Source organism: Sporothrix brasiliensis, assembly GCF_000820605.1.
Source record: "Sporothrix brasiliensis 5110 chromosome Unknown Cont20, whole genome shotgun sequence".
NCBI lineage: Eukaryota > Fungi > Ascomycota > Sordariomycetes > Ophiostomatales > Ophiostomataceae > Sporothrix > Sporothrix brasiliensis.
In genome coordinates, this window is record NW_024467139.1 from 1,840,020 (window position 1) to 1,861,880 (window position 21,861).

The 21,861-nt window shown below is 54.3% G+C and overlaps 5 protein-coding genes across 5 annotated transcripts; 1 reads left to right on the top strand and 4 right to left on the bottom strand.

Annotated features, from left to right (window-relative positions):
- Positions 1-801: 801 nt before the first annotated feature.
- On the top strand, positions 802-4,455 carry SPBR_06440 (uncharacterized protein; the record flags this gene model as incomplete). The annotated part of the gene is made up of 1 exon (XM_040764696.1): positions 802-4,455. The coding sequence occupies one exon, from the start codon at positions 802-804 to the stop codon at positions 4,453-4,455; it is 3,654 nt and encodes a 1,217-aa protein (XP_040616486.1).
- A 1,503-nt stretch (positions 4,456-5,958) lies between these two features.
- Positions 5,959-7,310, bottom strand: SPBR_07289 (tyrosine 3-monooxygenase/tryptophan 5-monooxygenase activation protein; the record flags this gene model as incomplete). Its single annotated transcript, XM_040765543.1, has 3 exons — positions 5,959-6,412; positions 6,509-6,862; positions 7,198-7,310. 3 exons carry the CDS (start codon positions 7,308-7,310, stop codon positions 5,959-5,961), a joined length of 921 nt encoding a protein of 306 aa, XP_040616487.1.
- Positions 7,311-9,987: 2,677 nt separating this feature from the next.
- On the bottom strand, positions 9,988-11,289 carry SPBR_07330 (extracellular triacylglycerol lipase; the record flags this gene model as incomplete). The annotated part of the gene is made up of 1 exon (XM_040765584.1): positions 9,988-11,289. One exon carries the CDS (start codon positions 11,287-11,289, stop codon positions 9,988-9,990), a length of 1,302 nt encoding a protein of 433 aa, XP_040616488.1.
- A 1,290-nt stretch (positions 11,290-12,579) lies between these two features.
- On the bottom strand, positions 12,580-14,437 carry SPBR_06946 (glycoside hydrolase; the record flags this gene model as incomplete). The annotated part of the gene is made up of 2 exons (XM_040765202.1): positions 12,580-14,096; positions 14,275-14,437. The coding sequence occupies 2 exons, from the start codon at positions 14,435-14,437 to the stop codon at positions 12,580-12,582; spliced, it is 1,680 nt and encodes a 559-aa protein (XP_040616489.1).
- A 5,874-nt stretch (positions 14,438-20,311) lies between these two features.
- SPBR_07683 (uncharacterized protein) lies at positions 20,312-21,205 on the bottom strand (the record flags this gene model as incomplete). Its single annotated transcript, XM_040765937.1, has 1 exon — positions 20,312-21,205. One exon carries the CDS (start codon positions 21,203-21,205, stop codon positions 20,312-20,314), a length of 894 nt encoding a protein of 297 aa, XP_040616490.1.
- Between the last annotated feature and the right edge of the window lie 656 nt (positions 21,206-21,861).

A 21,861-nucleotide genomic window follows, 5' to 3' on the forward strand; every position in this document is an offset into this window, starting at 1 on the left:
GATCGAGCGACAGAAACAACAAGTACGACGTACACAGTGGGGCCGCACAAGAAAGAGCCACCCGATCAAAACATATTCACAGGTCTACTGCCCACAACACAGTTGACCCAACTCACACCACTCCATACTCCTCAGCAACGCACGACTAGACATTGAACCGCAATCTCGACGAACCCTTACCGTCTCCCCACCCGACTTGGTCGGGCACCTTTCTTTGTCTTCGTTCACCGTATCTCCCGCCCTCCCCCGCACACACTCCCGCGCCGAGAGCACGCGGACCTTTGCTTAATCCAGCCTCTTTCTCGGAATTGGCCCAGAAAGACGACTGCGGCGGCCAGCAGATTCTGGACGACGACAACAATCCCGCAGGACCCTCGCATTGTCGGCACTGCCCTTGTCGACCGTGGCCGAACTCGAGCACCGTCTCACCACCTCTACCCCAACGACCCTGGGCAGTGGCTTTCTGTCATTGCTGCGGCTCTCGACACAGGCCTCCGCAATCTTGTGAAGTTACTCGGCAGTCTATGCTCGAGAGAATAAGAAGCAGAGGACATTGGCTCTTCTTTCCTTCCCTTGCACGGCCTCGTCCTTGACCGGTTTGACCGCTCTAACGCACCACCGGTCGCCTTTCCTTCCTCTCATGACGGCCATTCTCATGCAAGCTCAGAAAGTCATAATATAAATGACAAAGGCGGGCTCCTTTTGCAGTCACAACTATAAACCCCCGCACCCATACAATCTCGATAACACCCGCCAGATTTTCCTTCTTTCCCTTCTTTCCCCGTTCGGCAGCAACCTGCTATGGACCGAGACCATGGCCCCGCCGCGGCGCATGGCATAGACGACCCGCGGTCACGCAAGGGCCGCCTAATGGGCAAGCTCTTTGGCGGCCGCGACCGCAAAACGTCCAACGAGCTGCGTGATAGTGGCGGCGACGACGAGATCAATGCCTTTCTGCACGGGCCGTCCAGCGCGGCTCCGAGCGCATCCTCTCCGCGCTCATCTACCACAGCGAGGCCTTCATTCGACGGCTTCCAAGTGGCACATTCGGCACCGCCCCAGCTGACCAAATTAGACACACGAGCCATATCGCGCTATCCTAATGCCGTCCCCGTTACAGGTGCATCTCACAGCCCAATATCTTCCAGCCACTACACACCGAAGCAGAGACGCCCCGGCGTTAAGGGCCTGGCGGTTCGGTTTGTCGATACCTACCCGGAGATTATTGGCGAGGGTGGTGATGAGTCCGACATACCACCATCGGAAATTGGCAGGTGGCGACGGACAAACAGTGTCCGGCAAGCGCGCCCGCAAGTCGCTCCGTTGCCGAATTCCGACACCTCTGTACCAATGTCTGCCGCGTCTTCTCGTTCCCTGCCTTTGCGATCACCTCTACCGCCAATCCCACCCCAAAATGCACCTCCACAACAACAGCAACGACCTTTCGACAGCGACAACTTCGTACCACCTCCCATTCGTAGGACCCAGACTGGCTACTCTACAATCTCTGAGCCGTCGCCGCGGGAAGACCACCGAAGCGTCTCACCGGAACGGAAACCGCAGGCCGTGCCGGAAAAGATACCCGCCAGGCAATTAGCAGTTGATCCGTTCCTTGGTGATCCGTCATTAGGCCGGGATGAGAAACGCCGGTCGTTTATCGAGATTCACCAAGCAGAAATGCGTGAGGCCGAGGGTCGAGCTCTGCTCCAAAATTCACGAGATGGCGTCAGCCCGCCGTCGAGCCCCGAAGTCGATCAAAAGAAGCCGGTATCGCCCATCAGGTACTCGCCCACAAAGATGACACCACCGCCCTCTTTGCCGCCTCCGCGGAACCCCCGACACGGCATTACGCAGCCGGCTCTCGCGCCCCAAAACACAGAGGCTTCCCCTATTCTACCACCACCCTCAACGGCGTCCACCCCCGACGGCAGTTCCTTCGCCTCTCGCGCCAGGCAAGCTGCACAGGAGTACAGTCCCCCGTCGATGGCCTCTCCAACTTCTGCCGTGCATCGGGCTTATGGTTCCTTCCGCCAAAATGCCAACAGCCGACTATCGAACAGGGAGCACGACGACGACTCTGCATCGGTCTACTCTGCGACGTCTGGTGGCTCTGCAACCTCGCCTCGACCACCAATGGCCGATCTTCACGACGTCGTTCAGGCTGCTGGAGATGACGCTATTAATACGTTTATTGCCCGGTCTCGCCACTTGTTCGAGTTGTTCCGCTTGCAATCTGAGACAATACACCCTCTTTCATCCAGTTCCGCTGAGGAACTGGCCCGCGCCGCCTTGTGGTGGTTTATCATCGGCAGAATGGGTCTCGAGAATGCGTTTCGAGAGCGGTCAGCCCAAGGTCCCGGTGCCGACTCGCCAGTATCGCGGGCCAACGAAGCTGCTATGCAGCAGGCCTTCGCTGACTTGGCCAAGTCATACTGGCTAGCTGGCGAGATTTTGCTCGATGTGCCTTCGCCTGCTGGTGGTGAGCCTGAACAGGTCCGTACGGCTCTGCTGTACAACCTGCGCAAGCTTGCCGTTTCCATGAAACGCAACAATATTTTGCCGCCTGAGGACGCCTTCCTTCCAGCAATCATCGATAAGACAATCTGGGCGACATACCCCCCTGTCAGTTCCGATATTATCGCTCTCTTGCAGGGCAACTGGACGTCCAGTCTGGCTGCGTCGCCCGTCTCTGGTCCTCGGATGGCAATGCTCGAGTCACTGCCCATTGCAGACACCGCTGATGACTTCATTTTCAGCCGGATGTGGGCAGACGTGTATCTGATGGAGAAAGACCGAGAGTCGTCTCCGCACCCGTCGAGCAAATTTCATTTTCCTTGTATGCTGAGCGTGGCTCGCCCTCAGAGCTCTGCAATGCTGGAGATTGTGGTCTCCAGCCAAAATGAAAATGTGCAGTTACGTGTTCAAGGTCGAAAGAATCCAGGGCCCAACTGGGAAGACGTACGTTGGCGGTCCGATCTTTATTCGCTTGAGGTCCGGCTACCGCGCGGTTTCATTCTTGCCATCCAACTGTCCAAGCAGGACTATGGTCTTTTGTGGAGCATGTATGATTTTGGCTCCAAGATCCATAGTCAGCTCTACCCACGCAGTGGCGAGAACCCCATCTTCCGCTCAACGCTCAAGGCGTTCCAGTACTTTGAATCTTCTGCGCCAACCGGCAGTTTCCCCAAGGAGGCTGTACCCGACTGTGATGTGGCTCTGTTCTCAAAGACGCTACAAGAGAACGCGGCAACGGGGCGGCGCTACTACCACCGAGGATTCCGCGTTGCTGTCGTGTCCGGTACGCGCACCCGGACGTTGTACGGCATATCTCATTCCTACCTTCCGGACGTGCCAGTGCAGTTTAGTTTCTTACGGGGCGACCAGGGCGACCCGGCGTTGCTGCTACGCTTCGAAAATAACCGCACAAAGGGCAGCATGGTCCTCACCTTCGGCCATACTGACGAGCGCGCCGAGTTTCATAGCCTCTTAACTGGTACAGCCTTGCAGCCCGACGAGCAAGTTACCGCTGATGTTCCTTTCTCATCACTAGACATGCGCGTTGCATCAAAGGGTGGTGCGGTTGCCGGCGCCAGTAGCAACAAGGCTCTCGCAGCTTTCAAACAACTGGCGTTCAAGCGACTGCGGGTGATCAACGTCGATGACGGTCTCGATGGAACGAAACCACCTACCGTCCTTGCCGAGCACCTGCGGATGGTTTTTGAATTTGGCGACTGCACCGTGGTCGACCGTATTAATGCAGCCCCAGGCGAACTCAAGATCCGCCTCGATGTACAGGACAACACATCTCTGGTCCTCGTGCGCCAGGCGCAGCAGGACTTTACCGTAGCGGTGTCAGACGTGCAGGTGCCGAGAGAAATTGGCCGCGGCCTGGCTGATGGCCTGCGCGTCGCCAAGTCCTATCCGACGTGCCGGGCGTTGCGTTTCTCGACCCTCACAGACCTGCACGTTGTCCAGCAAGCCATCACGGGCTACAAGGTTCTGTTTGATGGCGTGGCCACGACATTTGGCATTGCACGGCGCCGCATGGTTGTACCCATCCACAAAAAGTGGGAAGCAGGACACACGCGTATTCAAGTGGTCGCGAACCCAGACACCAAGGTCGTCCAGCTTCTAGCGTTCTTCCAGGACTTCCACTACGGCCACTGCATGAGCTTCGTTCTGAAGGGAACCGACGTGTTCGAGGCCTTCGGCCGTGGCAGCAAGGCTGGAATAAAGTTTGACGATGCCAAGTTCCCGCTTCCGCGCGTTCCAATTGCCGACTCGAGCAATGGAGGCGGCGGTTCAGACAGCGGAGCTAGCGGTGGCGGTGGCGGCAATGCTGATGACCGAGTCATGAGCCACAGTGAGACTGCGTTTGTGTGTCTCGACATGCCCGACCTACCTGGCGAGCACGACGACATCTCCATCTTGTTCGACAAGGAAACAGGTCAGTAGTGCTATTCTCTCCTCTTCCCTCGTTGTCTTAGGCTTCTTAAGAAATCTTCTTGTCATGGTGCTAACTTTTTTCTTTAGAGCGTGATCGGTTTGCTGCATGTTTGCCCGCGCCAGTGCGAGGCTCGCGCCTAGCCAAGATGTTTTAAGGATGTGCAAAAGGTACAAGACCCAGCAGAAGGAAGAAATCCGAACGTCGAAATTCGAACGTTGCAACCATATTTATTACACAACACAGTATAGCGGCTTATCCAAGTAGCGTTGTCAAGACGAAGCATTGCATTACATCGGAAGCGGACGTTTCCGTTTTGTCCCTCATTAGTATCTTCTCCTTGTTATTTTCTATTGTGTAGCTTGGTCGTTTGGTCTTTTTTGGAAGCACAAAGTTTGTTTGCATTTGTCCGGCATAGATACCCGGCGAGTCAAGTGAAAGAAGCATGGCTTGAGTCAGGAGAGAGCTTTGATGTGGTCATACAAGGTTGGATGGAAACAGATACGCTGGGGGCGACGAGATGCAGAGCTGCAAACCCGCCCATTGCATATTTTGGACTTCTCGCCGCACATATAAAGTCAGATACAATGATAGTAAATTAGGTTGAACCAAAAAGACAAGCCGACGTAGGCATCAATCGTCCACGTCTGTCTCTCTGCGTATCAAGGAAGAAGAGGCAGCCCCGTCGTACAAACGATTTACGTAAACATAGACACATGCACACCAAGCAAGATCAAGACGAGCAAAGTGAGAGATGGGAAATATAAGGTTTAGAATGGGGCAAGCTTTAAGGAAAGGATATATCTCGGAAAGACGATAGTGTAGCAAAAGAAATCATCGGGACCAGGAGAAGAAGAGCGATTGTCGTGGGCGCCGCATCTCGGTTGTCGTTGGGTGAGCTGCTCCTGGAAGAACCCGGATTTGCCCCGTTGTGTCCCGGAAACCGGGAGATTGATAAGAAAAGAAGAAAGGAGGAAACAAACACAAAAAAAACATGACCACACTCCTCTCCCGCAGGTACTGGCGAACGGTGTCAACTGGAACATTGACACACCCAACGTTTTCCCCTACATTTCTCGCCTCTTCTGCATTGCATCCCTCCCCCTTTCCGTCCACAAGCAAGAAGCTGGCGGCAAAGGCAGGTATTGCCGAAATGTAGGAGAGCTACTCTCTGGTGTACAGAGACCATATGGCGGGGTCAAAAACAATAAAATAAACCATATTGGTAAACAAATACGCGCGCGAGAAAGGACAAGACAGAAGCGAAGAAACCACACAGAAACAAAAACAAGGGGAGGTGTAAGAAAGAGAGAACAAGTAACAAAGGACAGGCTGAAACAAGCCCAACTGGCAGGCATTCGGCAGAGTACCAATCGCGAACGCAGTCCCTTCCTAATCGAGATCCGGCCCGGCCGTCTTCATTGTAGCGCTTGTCTGTGTTCAAGAATTCTTTCTTTTTTTCAGATATGGGATTAGGATTCTAAAGCAGGTCGAGAGGGGGGCGGAAGTATGCTTTACGAAGCAGCCTCCGGCTCGGGCTCGGCAGCCTTGGGTTCAGACTCCTCCGTCTCGGCAGCGGGAGCCTTCTCCTCCTCCTTGGCGGCTTCGGCAGGAGTGGTCTCGGCGTCGACGGCATCCGACGACGTCCACAAGGTCAGGTTGTCGCGCAGGAGCTGCATGATCAGGGTGCTATCTCTGTATGACTCCTCCGAGAGCGAGTCGAGCTCGGCAATGGCGTCATCGAAGGCCTGCTTGGCCAGGTGGCACGCACGGTCGGGCGAGTTCAGAATCTCGTAGTAGAACACCGAGAAGTTCAGGGCCAGGCCGAGGCGGATGGGGTGCGTCGGGGTCAGCTCGGTCTGGGCAACGTCGGTAGCGCTCTTGTATGCCTCGTGGGCAGCCGTCGCGGCACCGCGGCGCTTGTCGCCAGAGGCGAACTCTGCCAGGTAGCGGTGGTAGTCACCCTTCCTGCCCAGCAGTTAGTAAGAGGACGGTCGGTCACACCCAGGGGTATGGGGTATCACAAAAAAAATTATAATTTTAAAGGCAGCTTCTGGGACGCACATCTTGTGGTAGAAAACCTTGGATTCGCCACTGGCAGCGTTGGGGATCAGGCTCTCGTCGAGAACATCCAGGACATCCTGGCAGACCTTCTCCAGCTCGGCCTCGATCTTGTCACGGTACTCGCGGATGGTGCCAACGTGCTTCTCGGAGCCCTTAGATTCCTCCTTCTGTTCGATGGACGAGATGATGCGCCAGCTGGCACGGCGGGTGCCGACAACGTTCTTGTAAGCCACGCTGAGAAGGTTACGCTCATCGACAGTCAGCTCACCGCCCAGCTTGGCAACCTCCTTCATGTAGGTAACCATCTCATCGTAACGCTCAGCCTGCTCGCATAGGCGAGCCAGGAAGGTCTTGCTGTAAAAAAAAAGCGTAAAGTCAGCATCTGTGTCTTGCGTACGATCAGGCGCAGAATCTCCCGTTCTCTCCGTTCACTTCTCGCCCTGTCCCCTTGCTTCCCCTCCCTAAGGCGCACAGCGGTGTGCTGCGGCAGCCATGGGAGGGGCTGAGGCCGGAAATGTTTCGTTCTCGATATTCCAGTACGGAGTAACAAACAAACGAATGTGTGATTAGAAGGCAGGGGTGTAGGAACATACTTGTCGCGCTAGTAAAGAGAGATAATAATGTTAGCAGACAGCTTTTCAAACGCGGGCGGCTGCCGGACCAAGGCCAGATCACAGCCAACTAAGCACCGACGCTGGAGATGGGAGACATCGGCAAGGCGAGCCTGAACCTCCACGGCATCGTCTTCGACGTGGAGGTGTCTGTCATAATATGCTGCCGGGAGACAGGAAAAGATAACCATCGTTGCCCAGGCGGACGCGTGGGGTGGGATTTGGCAGGCGATGTGGCCAGACATAAAACGGATTACATGAGGCCGTGCCGGTGCAATACAGGCCGATCGATGCAAGACAAGGCCGGGGAGGGCCTGGGGGTCGAAAGGGGGGGAATAGGGAGAGGGAGCATGTCCTTACCTCGCTTGCCATTGTTTCGTCTTATCTGGAACAGAGGAGTCTGCTGGGGAAAAAGGGCTTTGTTGGATACGGCGAGGACAGTTGTGTCGAGAGTGAAAAAGGGAGGATGCGGATGTAAATCGGCGGCGGTAGAAGAAAAGATGTTGTGGTGGGGGAGATCGAAGTGGACGGAGTTGGGTACGTTGAGATGAGGATTGTGTTGTGTGAGATGAAGTCCTTTTTGGGGGAGGGGGGTTGTTGTACAGCAAGTGGTGTGTATTTTTTCGTAGTCAATTTAATATTATTATTTTCTACTTTCTACCAACTTGCGAGGGGGAAGGAGACGTGTGCATGGGGCGGTTCCTGCTGCGCTGGCGGAGAAACTGCAGGAGCGACGCAAGAAACGGAAAGGAGGGGGGAGATGAGATAGGGAGAGAGCCAGTGCGAAAGGGAGGGGCGAGCGAAGACTGGCCAACGAGCGAAGAGGGAAGGTTCGAGGCACGGGAGATGGCCAGCCAGCAGTGAGGTCGCGGCCTCCTGGTGGAAACGCCGCTAATAGGCTTCCTTCCGCGGTGCGACCTCTGTGCAGGCAGAGAGGCCGTTTGCGAGCAGTGTCTAGCACAAAAGTACCTGGACTGGGTCCTGGCTAGGCCCTGAGGACCAACGACAGACAGAGGAAGATGGGCCTGAGCGCCTTTGGTTGTTTTAGGCTTAGCACATACAGAATATTACGACGTATTTGGGGCAGGACGAGACTGAGGGAAGGAACGAAGATTGAGAGCGAGAGGCCAACCAGGACAAGTGGGGTCATCAAACGGTGAGGAATACAGGCAAAGCAGGGCAAGAGCCGGGCGCATCTATGCCGTCCAGAACACACAAGACCACAGCCGTTACCGCATTTGCCCGTCGCGCTCGGGAACGTTGAGCAAGAGGCAGTGTCTGTGAAAGCGGGCGGGGCAGTTGACAGCTGTGCGGGAAAGAGCGTTGGAGACGAAACGAAAACAACGGAGAGGTGGGAAACAAGGCAGCGCCAAGCAACACAACAGACGTGAAACAGTTGAAACAAATGCAAACAGTCAAGAGGCCAAGTCTCGCCCGCGTGCTTTTCCATATCAAACGCACGGCACATCAACAATTGCAACCTCTTAACAATGAAGGCAGTTGACTGAAGCGTTGTTCCTGCCCTATTCTCCCAGACTTGTACGTCTAGATCGCACCTGCCTGTGTCGTCTCGTGATGGTGGGTCATTGCGCCAAACACGCGACCTCGGCCAGGATGTGCCCCAGCCTTGTTCCCTTATCCAAAAGACTTTCTTTGGCGAACATCGCAGTTCTGTCTTGTTTGCCAGCTCCTGATTCGCACCGCATTTTCGGCAGCTGTTGTTTGTGGCGAGATACGTCGGCGAGATACGTCTTCGCTAGTGATACGCCAGTCCATGCTTGTTGAAACTGAACGACTTGGACAGAGCGTTGCGTCTTTTCTGCAGACTTTCCAACAACTTTGCAGCATGCAACGATACTCCAATACAGCACAGCCAACTTTACCAGGAAGAGGAAGCAGGGCCCAGGCTGAAGGCGGATGCGGCGACGGCGTGTCTCTCAACGCACACCACACCCACCTTTGGGCCGGCTTTCGCCTTTTCGGGCTCAGATGTGGGTATGATGGGGCCTGTCACGAGGACATGTCATCACCGCCAGCTTGGCCGCCGGCCACTTATAGCCAATTCCTTTTATTTTCGCTCATTTTTTTTCTTTTTTTTTTTTTTCCGTCACGCTCCCACCCCATACCGTACGGTTCACGGCGGCAGCCTGCATGCCACGTTCTATCAGGCCATTCAGACCATGCAGATTGGTTCAAGGCGTGTTGATACAATGCTGACGGCAAAAGCGGGAAATGATGTGTTTGCTTGGCTACCACAGAACAGGAGCCTATCATCCAATCAGTCAAAACTCACCAAACTAGCCAAAAAAGCGGCTGTCATTCGCTCATAAAGAACAAACGCAACGCTGTAAACAGGTGACAAGGCAGAACCAAACACAAACGCTAAGACGGGGCGCGAGGTAAACAAAGAAAGCAAACATCCAGTACCACCACGACCAGCTATGAGAAGGATGCCAGGCTTGTTTTGTTTGGGCTGGCTCCCGCGTTGTCCTGCCTTCAGGCCAGCGGCGCTGATGTTGGTCTTCGTCCTGCACGGGTGGACTCTAATATCAAGGAAGCGGAAGCGCGCGCTACGTCATTCACCTACCACATCAAGGTTCGAACTTATCAACAAACGTAATCGTGACACATGTTTGGCTATCTCCATACTTTTGGTCCTTGCAATTTCAGCTACCTTGGTGTATGAGGGACCAAAAAAAAAAAAAACAGTAAGCAGCAGTAGAGCACTAGATATATACAGCGCAAAAAGGAAAGACTCGAAACCGATGACGCTGGGAATACATGCTTGGTATGAAGAAACGCCTTCAAATAGACTCAAGTAAACACAAACGATTGGAAATCACGGTGCCGAACCAAATATTCATTTGTTCACAGCTCGTCGTTGGTGTAGTTGTACCGCTCGCCGCCCCAGTCCGCGGGATCGCCGCCAGGAAGACATAGACCCAGGCGCCAGAAGTAATCGCGGTGTGCAAAGAAGAGCTCCCATAGCTTCAGATTGGGCGGGATAATACCTTTGCGCGTCGAAGCGGACGTCTCTTCGCCAGAGCCGTCATGCTCGCCGTCCACGTCACTGCATGCCGGGTCACTCCGGCCCCGGCACTGTATGACGTCCTCTGGTGTTGGTGACAGGCTCACCTTTGTGATAAAAATCTCGCCTGCATGAGAACGATAGCCCCAGTCGGACAACGGCAGTAGCGGGACGGGGTCGTTCTTGTGCGTGACACGGCGGTACGCGTCCGCCACAGTCGGTTCCTTCGGTTCTTTTGTCGCCGTGTTCGAGCGCAGGTTAAACACGCCTTCAAGGAATTTCGCGAATCCGAGGTTGCCTACGCGCGGCTCGCCAAAGGTCGTGACCTGAACATCCTCCCAGCCAAGGACAGCCTTCATCTCCAGCGCCGCAAGAGCGGCTACGGCGCCTCCCAGAGAGTGGCCAATGAGATGGACACGGTAGGGGGCGGCTGGGGCAGCGAGCAGCGGCGACGAGTTCATCGACTGGTGCCGGGCTTCGGCGACAATCGGCTGAATGAGACTGCGCGCGCTCTCCCAGGAGGCCAGGAAACCCATGTGGACCGTGCAGTTCGTGCACTTGGCTCGCCTGGCAACATCGGCGTCTTCGTCTTCGCCCTCGCCTGGCTCGTAGGGGACGTATTTCTGCGGGATCGTGCTCAGGTCGGCAACCGTGTTGGCGATACTGTACGTGCCGCGGAACGCCACAATGATCTCGCGGGCGCTGTCATCGACGGCAATGTAACCGCAACTGTCGCGCATCAGGACGCCCGTGTTCCATGTCGCGACGAGCCGGAGCTCAGGAAAGTCTGCGCATCGTGAAGCGCAAGAGAACGGTTGTGAAATGCCCGAGCCTGTCATGCCCACACAGTACGTGACATCGACCATCCGTGCGTAGCGCTCCAGCGACAAGAAGACGGGTAATGGCACTGCCAGCGCCGACTCAGGTGCCGACAAAGGGGCAGGTGGTCGCTCAGGCCCGGCTGCCGTGGCCGTCTCCTCTGGGACAACAGCAGCCGGTCGTGCCTCTGTCACTCCGCGAAAGTCACCACTGCGGCCACCACTGCCAGAGCGGTCAATGTCGTCATGGTCGCCAAGGACAGATTGGCCTGAATCTTCTCTTGCGAGTAGCGACGCGATATGGAGGGCGAAACCGCAAACCATTGCGGCCCTCATGGCAGGCGACGATGTGTTGTCACGCACAGTTTGGTGGAGAAAGCGAATGACGTCGGCGTTATTTGGGTCCGCCCTGCTGCTATCGCCGCATCGCACGTAGTTTTGCCCGAAAATTGAACCTCAATGTGAAGTCGACTTTTTGCTTTGAAACCGCCTTTTCCAGAGTGACACGTCGTATGCGCCAGTAATGTGTTGGGGTCGGTTGCTTTTGGAAGAAGCAGTCCGGCGTAATAGATCGTTTTCGTGGCGGATTGGGAAAGCGCGTCCTATAAGTGCTGCGAGAGGCAAGAGCGATGGTGGGCAAGCGAGGGAAGGTTCAAGATACTTCAGTAAAGTTCCGAAACGTTCTTGTCTTTTCTCTCGAAGAATCGGCGATCGCGCCTGCCTGATTTCCAGCCCTGAGAATCAATTTTTGGCAAGGTGATTTAACGGTCGCATGACCTACCAAAACGGTCCCTGCTTTCATTACGCCGCTATTACGCGGAGAACTTCTGCAGGTACGACGGACTCAGTGTTTTTGTGCGCGGCCTCCGATTGGTGGGATCAACCAATCAATGTTAGTCATTAGGATGTTGCACTTGACAGCGAATCGACTTACACAAAGTTGACCTTCAGACGACATCAGTCTAAGAATTCTGATAATTAACGGTCAACAAAGCTATATGTACTTTTACTACGAGGTTTGGTATCGCAATACCTTGATATAACATCACAAGCAAGCACTACTGACGTACGACCCGTACTGGAAAAAAGAGGACGTCTCATTCAGCCAAATGCAGCTTCGTTCATAAATAATTAGACAAGAAAGAAAAGGAAGTAGAAAATTAACATGTTCGGATAGAATTCAACAAAAGAAAAATAATGAAAACGCTAATGCGTTCTGTTGGCTAGAAAGGATTCGGGCTGGCTTGGGCCCATAAATAAGATTAAACGGCGGGAGAGAGAGAGAGAGATAGATTTCGCTGTGTGTCGTAGTTTACAATCGTTTCACATGCACGCAAAGTTGGAAAAGAGCACGTGGCGCACAATGCACAAAAAACGTGTGGACGTCCCATAGAAGGGGAAGGCAGAGGGACGGGATATGATTTTGAGGTTGTACAGAAGACCAAGAGAAAATAAATGTTCATTCATATACAGGAAGAAACGTCGCTCTGTAGGAGGGGCGAAGATAAAGGGGTGGGGTGGAAAAGAGGACAGGCCGCAGGCCGTGGCGGTGGAAAGGGAAGCGCTGTTTATAAACAAATGGGCAGTAGTCAAAAGGCTCGACTAATGAGTTGTTTAGAAGAGCTGACCGCAACCCCAGTGCTGCTCGCAACCGCACGAGCCATTGTCCTTCCAGTCATCGTTGGAGTACGAGAAGAAGACAACCTGGCTGCCAAGAGCCGCCTTCAGCGAGGAGATGGCGCTGGCCTGGTCAGACTCAGAGCAAGTGGCAACGCCGTTGGCAACGCACTGCGAGGGCCAGCCAGTCTCCATGACGTAACCGGGAAGACCGCAGATGTTCTTGACAATCTCGAGCTGACCCGCGACGAAGGAACCGGCCTCAGAGGGGACGGTCTCAGCGTTGAAGTAGGCGTGAGAGTTGCAGGCAACAACGTCGACAACGCTGCAGAGAACGCCAGAGAAGTTGGTGTCCTGCCAGGTGTTGACGGTATCGGTGGTGGTGACGGGGACGCTGCAATCAGCCTCGACGATGATCTCCTTGACCTCAACGATCAGCTCCTTCAGCTGCTCGGGAGTGCAGAAGCCCTGGTTGCCGGCCTCGTTACCAACAACGACAAGCTCGACAAGTTCCCACTTGCCCCAGGCCTTGATGGCAGCGATCTGGGAAGCGACATCAGGGTTGCCGTTGTCGCAGCCAACCTCGGAGATGAAGACACCAATGATGAGCTTCAGGCCAGTCGCCTCGCAGGCATCACCGACGTTGGGCAGGGTGTCGCAGTCGGTGGAGTAAACACGGATGGTGGTGAAGCCCTTGGCCTTGATCTCCTGGAGATCAATCAGGACCTGCGAAGACGACTTGCAGCCGCCGCTGCTGGTGTACGGGGTGTAAGTGATGGCCCACTGGTCGCCAGAGCCACCGAGACCGCTGTGCGTGGTGGGCGGCTTCGCGACCGCAGAGGTCGTGGACTTCGGCGGCGCAGGAGCGGCCGAAGTGGTCTTCACAGGAGCAGGAGCAGGAGCAGGGGTCGTAGTGGGAGCAGGGGCAGTGGTAGGGATGCTGAAGGGACAGTAGACAACGACGTCAGTCTCGGTAACAGTCGTGACGACGGCCGGGCGAGTGTAGGTGCCAGGGCAGAAGGTGGTGACGACAGGAATGACCACAACGGTCTCGGTGGCGCAGACAGTGGTGACGGGACCGATGGTGTAGGTACCAGCCGAGGGGCAGACGTAGGTGGTCTCCTGGATGATGCTGGTCACAACGCCGTTGGGGAGCGTAGAGGTCGTAGCGACCGGGCAGACCACGGTGGTCTCCGTCTCGACGACAGTCGTCACACCACCGAGGGTGTGAGTGCCGGCAGGGACTGAGGTCGTCTCGGCGCCGCAAACGGTAGTGGTCTCGGTAACCACGACGGTGGTGGCCGGGAAAGTGTAGGTGCCAGGGGTCGGGCACGTCTGGACGACAATGGTCGGGACGGTGCAGGGCGTCTCGGTGGTCACGGTGGTCTCGAGGTTGACGGTCGTCGTGGGCTTCGTCACTGTCGTCTCGGGTTTGGTGACGGTCGTCGTGACGGCATGAGTCTTGGTGACTTTCGTGGTCGTGGTATCGCTGCACGCGGGCGTCGGGTGCCAGGCTGTTGACTGCAGTCAGTATCCATCCATCCCGTTACGACTTACACGGTCGAGATATATTCATAAATATCAAAGCCGATGCCACTGTCAAATAACAAAACGTCCTCCACGTGTCTCTCAACGCCAAGACTTTTTTTTAAAAATTGGGCCAGCGGATTTCGGGTGCTGCGCAAAACGTACTCATCTCGCCGTAGATCGTGCTGACGATGGTCGTGCAGACCTCGCCCTCGGCGTGACCGCGCTTCTGGAACATGTCGTGGGCGGCCGCGTGGCGGTGGTGAACCCGGTTGGCGCTGACGCCGCCGGCGAGGGCAGCAGCTGCTGCCAGAATTGAAGCCTTCATGTTGAATTACGCAGAAGAAGTGAAAATTACCGAAACGGTCGTTTGGCGTGTATGTATTGATCGTGAGAAGTGGAAGCAAAAAAAGAGCGCCCGCTGAAAGAGTGAAGCGGTTTGTTGAGCAGAAAACAAGTATAACGAGTGACAGAAAGCAAAGGGGGCTTTCGAAGACTTGACTACCACATCCGGTCGATGATAGGAAAGGAGGAGGGAGGAAGGGTAAGGGAGAAGAAGAAAAAAAGGGAAGGAGGAAAGAAGAAAAGGGAAAAGAGGAGAAAAGGGAGGGAAGCCAGAAGAGAGATTCAGAGGGTGGGCGGGCGCCAATACTATTAAACCATTTTAGAACAAGACACCCACACCTCTTGACCCTCTCTCACCCACGATGAGTGCACCTTATTATGGGGCGGTCGAGGACAGGGTGGAGAGGAGAGAGGAGAGGGAATGCAGAGGCCGTGGGAGGCATGTCTGGTTGCGCGGAGAGTGCGACCTCGCGATGATCCCACACAATGGCCGAGTGGACGGCGAAGTAAGTACCGGAGTGTCTGGACGCATCCAGAAGCCTTTCCCTTGACAGGAAGCAGACATGAGGAGAAAAGGGGGATGGCAGCGCCATCGAGGCCATCGGGAGCCCGTGAGAGCCAGCCAGGTAAGGCCGTGGTCAGGATCTAAGAAAAAGGAAAAACTAAACAAACCCCCAGCACAACGTCCACACACCACACGCTGACGCGGAGCATGGTAGGTCGCTGAAAGCCCACAACACCCACAATGTTCCACCGAAAACATTTGTGCAAGCCAGGACGGCCAAGGGCTGGGCGCGGACGTGCTGGACGTGATTGCAATGGATTGTCCAATGTCGCCCTCACGGCCTGTGGGTTCCTGGATTCTTGTTTTCTTTTCTCTTCTGGCTGCATGGCGCCCGTTCTTGTGGGGCGGCCCTTGCTCGCGTTGGCAGCTCAAGCTGCGCACTAACGGTGACATGGTGGTGTGGACAGGGGATGGACCCCGGTGGCGTTTGACCGACATTGGGAAAAGCTACTTCTGCGCAGGCAGCAAGTTGTGTGGCAAGTTGAGTACTGATAGCGCTGTGCAGGTTCGTGTGGTGGTGCACGGTTTGTACGGAGGCTGTCGGCATTCGAAAAAAATATACATGAATGAAGCCAAAAGACCGGCCGTGACCGTCTACTGGCGATGCTCATTTCCCAAGGCGCACGCTCTTGCCACTGGCGCTGCCCACCACCCGGCACAGGAAGGTGCGACGATGCTTTGCTAGAGCAGAAGTCGCAGGCGCGAATTCTCTTGCCAACACAAGTCAGGCACTTGCTTTTGTCGCCTCAACTGAAAGACCTGGAAAGAGCATCCCCAGTGTGTCCCGTGGCTGTGTCCGAGCAAAGAAACTACACGCGGGTCTGCCAAGATCAGGAGGTAGTGGAGCGTGTGGCCCTGCAAAGCCCAAAATGGATACAGAAGGAGCTGCGAGGCACAGTGCGTTCGGTCTTTTGAGGTCTTGCCCTTTTCTGCTGACGAGACCAATCTTGGCCACAGGCATCCCCGTTCCTTCCCGTATAAACGCTTTCGATTTAAAGGGGGACGTGGCCGCTGCTCGCCAGACGCACCTGCCGGTTCATGAATCTCTTCGAAGTAATGCACGTCACGTCTGTCAACGCCGCCTATTTTGCACTATCGACAGCGTCGGGAGCTTGCTTCTGGTTCCTGGTGGCTCTCGGTCGCCCGTCAGTGGCCAGGACTGGGAAATTAGCTAAGCGACATTAGCTCCGCGCTACCTGCCCATCTCACCCACCCTTGATGCAGATGTGCAGGCACGACCCCGGTCATTGGTGGCTGCTCATTTTAATTTCACAGAAGTCAGCCAAATCCTGGGTGGTTACCCCTGGAAAACTGGGTCCTCGTCTTTCCCGTCCATTCCTCGTTCGGGTTCTGCTGGAACTTACTTTTCCTTTCGTGACTCGACCAAATCACTTCGCAAACCACCATAAACTGAAAACAAATCACCGAACAACAAACAAAGGTCGAGAAAGGTACAAAGCCACAAGCAAAATCTTAATAATTCGTACCTGGAGTACCGGTAAGGAAGCCTTGGAACACAAAAGCTCGCACAAGTATCCTCTACAAACTACCTGGTCAGGCTCCTCATCCACTTTCGAGTCATACGGTCTGTGTATCCAGCCGTCATGGCGCTCCCCGCAGAGCGTGGCGGTTCCTTGGCGGATCTCTCTGTGCATGTGCACATATATCTTGCTTGAAAGGCTTGCCGTCCGCCAACGACGAAGCGCACACCCTTTGTCAATACAGCCGGAGCAACTGCTATTTCTTCATATGTTTCTTGTGCTGTTGTTAATCTCCCCTGTTGGCGAATCAAACCTTGCGAAATGGACGCAGTCCCGATCGATGCCTTCCTTTAAATGGGACGCTGAGACTGGAAACCAGCGCCGTCAATTGAGAGCATTTAGAGCGTTGCGACAAGCGGGAACCAAGATGTAAAAAATAAGCCAAGCATCCACGATAACGAAAGAATGCCGAGAGATGTACGGAGTAAAGCATCATCCCTCAGGAAGCTTGCGGGTAGGGTTCCGTGATCACTCTGCTCCTCTTTCGGGCCAGACACAGTCTGTGAAACGTGCCGTATCCCTTACATTGGACATATGGAGTACATAGTCGTGAGGCCACTTGCGTTTGTGGTGGACAGATGCGGATCAGACTCCGTAACTATGTCCGTTACGATGGGAGAAAGGGAGAGAAGACCAGAGTGTGTGTAAAAAAGAAAGAGAATTCATGGAAAATTGAGTGCCTCGAGTGCGAACGAGAAAAGGATGGGGCGCATATCAAAACAAAACGGGTACCAAAGAAAGGGCCCTGCAGAGGAATACAAACATGGTTGACCCGTCGATCCGGCCTCGAACAATCGATCTTCGGAGAGAAACGATCAACAAAACACAGCAAACAAAACAATGGCAACAACGACGACCGGAACGTATCTTAGTGATCGTACACATACAAGGTACTGCACAGTACATAAGGTTCATGTCCGTCCACATACGTATTCGTATCTTACGACTGCTATGAATGGCGGCCACTGACTGAATGTACAGGACTGCAATGCCGAGCCAGTTTGTTGTGATGAAGAACGCGTTGCGAACGCCCCCTAGCTTGGCTGCGGAATGTGTCTCCAGGGCTTTCCCATACCCAGCGTGTCATGACTCTGCGACGTATGAGCACTAACATATTTGCCTTGGGCTGGGTATCTAGGACTCTGCTTACCTTAAAGCAGCCCCAATGTGCTGCGGAATCGGGCACCTCACGCCCTATAAAAGGATATCCTCGCTTTCTCAAAGTCGCCGGGTTTGTTTACTTCTCCGGAATGCACCTCCGTACGCCGACCAAACGCCGTTCTTTGCATCTCTCCATCTCCCTCTCTCTCCTCTCTCGGCCCCTGATCTTTAATAAACCATTAAATAATGCGCCCCATAGGAAGGAGTTGGGGTCTTGTAGCCACTAGCTTGAAAGAAGCTGAAATAAGGCACGTCCGTTCTCATTAATATCCCCAATGTATCTTATCTTATTGCGAATTACTAGGGGGCTCTGTGGGCTGCGGGATCGTGAAATTGTCGAAAAAACGTCTGCCGAGTAGAACCACCTGAAACGCCGGTGCTAATTTTTTTTTTAATTTTTTTTGGCTGTATTTTTCTCTCCTTTTTGGAAAGCACAAAAAGTCTTTCTCTCCACAGCATTCCTCCACCTTGAGCGCGTGGCTCGCGAGCTGTGTTTGCAGAAAATGCGCCGAGGGAACCTCCTGCAGTGTGTTTTGCGGGCCCAAGACGGGCACCAGCCAGACGGCTAAGGCACCGAAACTGTCATCCCAGGAAAGGACCGCAAAAGTCGCGTTTTTGCTGAAGGGAGGAAGCGCAGGGGGCGCTAATGTCGCGTGCTCTTGCGTCTCGTAACTATCCTTCTCCTTCCCGAAGAAAAGCACACGAATACAAGAGAGTTGCAATACCCAGCGGAGTTCGACTTTTCCTTGCCAGGTCTGTCACTGAGTCGAAATAGCTCTCCCTGCGTTTCCTTTTCCTTTTCTGTGTCTACACATACGTGTGCCATATGCCAATGATTACTGCTTGATGGGGCCTGATGACCTCGTATTCGCTGCCAATTTCACTTACGCACAAATCAGAACGGGGATGCAAAGCAAATCTCGTAATGACTACGGAGTAATTACGACGTATGGGGTTCTCATCTAGCATTCGGCGACACTCATTCTAGAGTATTAGCAGAGCCCGTCCCGTTGTTCCTCGACTTTCCTGCGGAACTGTCACTCGAGATGCGCCTTTTTATTCGTCGGCCAACCCCTTTTTCTTTCCGTCTTTGGTCCACGTCCAGCGTCACAGCAAATCAGTACATGGAAACACGGGCCTCCGCCTTTTGTCCCCTGTCGTCCACACCGTATTTTTTACTGTGTCCAAGCGCAACTGTTGCGGCACTATGTTTGTAGTAGAGACCGTGACATAGCATGACTCGGTCGCCACGCGGAAAGGAGCTGGTGCAACTCTGATCTATTCAGTAAAGCGAGCGACGATGCTTCGGCGGTTGCAACATGGCTGGGAACGCGGTGGCCTAACTTGACTGGCTGGCTTTTTCGAGAGCAAATTCCGGAAAAGCTCGTTACAGGTGGCACTGCTCTAAAGAATTGCTGTGTTCTGCCTCTTATTTTCAAAATCTCTTTTTCGCTTAATTTTCCCAAGCCCACCTTCCCCGGTCCAGGGGATAGGATCGCGAACGAGGTTGGTCCTCTTTTTCAATGTCGATCGAATCCGAAAGAGAACAGCGCCGACATGAAATTAATGCTCTCGTAGCGTTGGTGAGAACGCGCAAATTACGGGGCTCTTTTTTGCAAAAGGGTTCGTCCACTGCTCGATATTGGAGTGAAAGGGTTGAGAAGACGAACCCCTGCATCTCTTACCAGATCTACTCGGTAGCCCAGCTGTCATGCCCATCGCTTTGGCAATCGCGAGCCTTGTCATCACTTTTGCTTTCAGCCTGCTTGGGTCGTCCCATCTCCTATCCACACTCGTTCTGGACAATCGGACGATCTGTTCTGGGTCCTTGGCAATTTCCGCACGTTGGAAAAAGCCAAGACATGTAGAAAGAGCAAAGAGGGAAAAGTGGTAGAGCTGGCTGAAGGGTATTGCATCTGGCGACGGAACTATGATGTGGAAATAAATTCAAGCATAAAATCTTGTTTGATTTTTTGCGACGTAAAGTACAATTACGCATTGTAAAAGTCCTGGTAGACCACTGGGAGCAATGCTCTTGTCGGACACGATCGAACAAAACGAGACAGAAATGTTTTATGTCTCGTTGTAGATGAGTAAATATAACATATAAAACCCACTCCAAAAACACTTGAAAATTACAAAACGAACAAAAACATGCCAATACACAACAAAACACGCTCGAAGATATAAAAGATAGAATATAAGATTATAAAATAGAATGTACAAGAACATAACATATAGAATTATGAAAGGTGTGTCGACACTGCAAAAACAGACACGAATACACCATAACCCAACAAATTAATAGAAGTCTGCTCAAAAAGACATTAAAAATCCATACAGGCTGCGAGTACTCAAAAAAAAAGGTAGCTGGAATGGCAAAAAGAAAATGGTATCGTAGTGCAAAGAAAGGCCCAGAACGAGGTGGTATAATGCCGAGGAACACAGGTAGCAAAGCGAAAAGAAGTGGCTATACGAAAGCAAGGAAAGGGGGGTTAGAAAACAAGTGGAAAGGGCAAAAGCACCAATTCGGTGCATGCTATGCCGTGACTGGAGACTGGTATATGACCACGCAACATCTCCTATCCGTTCACGGGCCCATCGCCGATGCGAGAATCGAAGGTAGCGAAAAGCCACCCCCAGACACAGAAGACGACATAGACGAGTAAGACGTGGCTGAGGACGCAAGCGACGATGACGACGTTGACGACGAGACATCGTGACCGTCACTGCTTCGCCCGTCCCTGCCGCTGACACTGCCGCTGACACTGCCGTCACCACGACTGTTGGCCGAGGAGTATGGAGACGGAATGCCTAGAGGCGCGACCGTTGGAAGCATACGACCCGAAGTGGTCGGCAATGGTAGAGTCGGCGAAGCAGGCGTAGCAGATCCACGATGGCCACCGACGGCAGAGTTGGGACTTCCCGGGACTGGCTGAGTCCACGACGCGTAGTAGGGAGCCTGTTGATGGTACCCTGGCTCCCATTTCACAGTATGGTGGCCATGGTGGAGAGAGTCCTGCTGTTGATGCTGCTGTTGCTGTTGCTGTTGCTGCCCATAGTGGTGAAGAGACGGCATATGGTTGCCCGAGCGGCGCGCCGCGTTGGTTGCATCAGCCGCCACGTCGTCCACCATCGGCGGGGGCGCCGGCACCGACAAATGGGCCAATCCCAGTGCGCTGGCATCTCCTTGCTCACCGTGTCCATTGTGTCCGTGGACGATCGCCTGATCCTCTGCGTCCGGCGCAACGCCGACTGGTGTCTCGCCAGCCATGCTCGACGCCGCTGCGGCAGATGCCGCACCCAGCCGTCGCCGTGGGGGCCGTCCAGACCGTGTCTTGGGCGTCTTTTCGCGGATGGCCAGCTTGACCTGGTTAAGACTGAAGCCGGTGATCTGGCAGATACGTGCCTTGGGCAGTCCGGCATCGAAGAAGAGCGTTCGCGCCCGCAGGCGATCCGCCTCCGTCAGGTGCTTCGTGCCCATGGCGGAAGGGCCGGCCGACACGGACGACACGAACAAAACAAGGAGGGAAGGTGGGAGAGGTCGAAAGAGTTCGTCAGGGCAAGCGCGTGGCAGGTCGAGCTGTGGAATGGTCCACCGCCGCTGATGGCAGGTATGGGGAAGGTGCAATCGGGAGAGCGACACAAAATGGCCGGCGAGACGCCAGGGCCCTGGGCGGACGCGGAAGGTGAGAACGAGGAATGCCCGCCCTCAAGAAGAGAGCGTGCTGCTGTAAAACGAAATGGCGATCGCAACTCGCACCTGCCTGGCGTTCCTGGGCTGGTCGAGTCGCAATATTCGTGCTGTGTCGTGCCTTCCTCTCTCTTCAACAAAAGGTCTTGTCATATGAATGTAGCGTGAGACGCGCCAGCGCGTCCCCCTACCCTTTTCAAATGTTCGCTTCACGCCATTAATTACACGGCTCGCATAATACTGGGCCTGGCCCAAAAGCTAGGCCCCCAGCGCCACCAGTTGCTCTTGCCCAACTTAGGGCGCCATGAAAGGCAAGTTTCTTTGTGGGGAAGGTGCCAACGATGGGGCCCTGCCTGACATCACAGCAGCTCTAGCCTTGCCCGGCAGGACCAATCAACGCTTGTAACCACAAAATGTTTAGGGGGCGAGCTACCGACATCATTCAG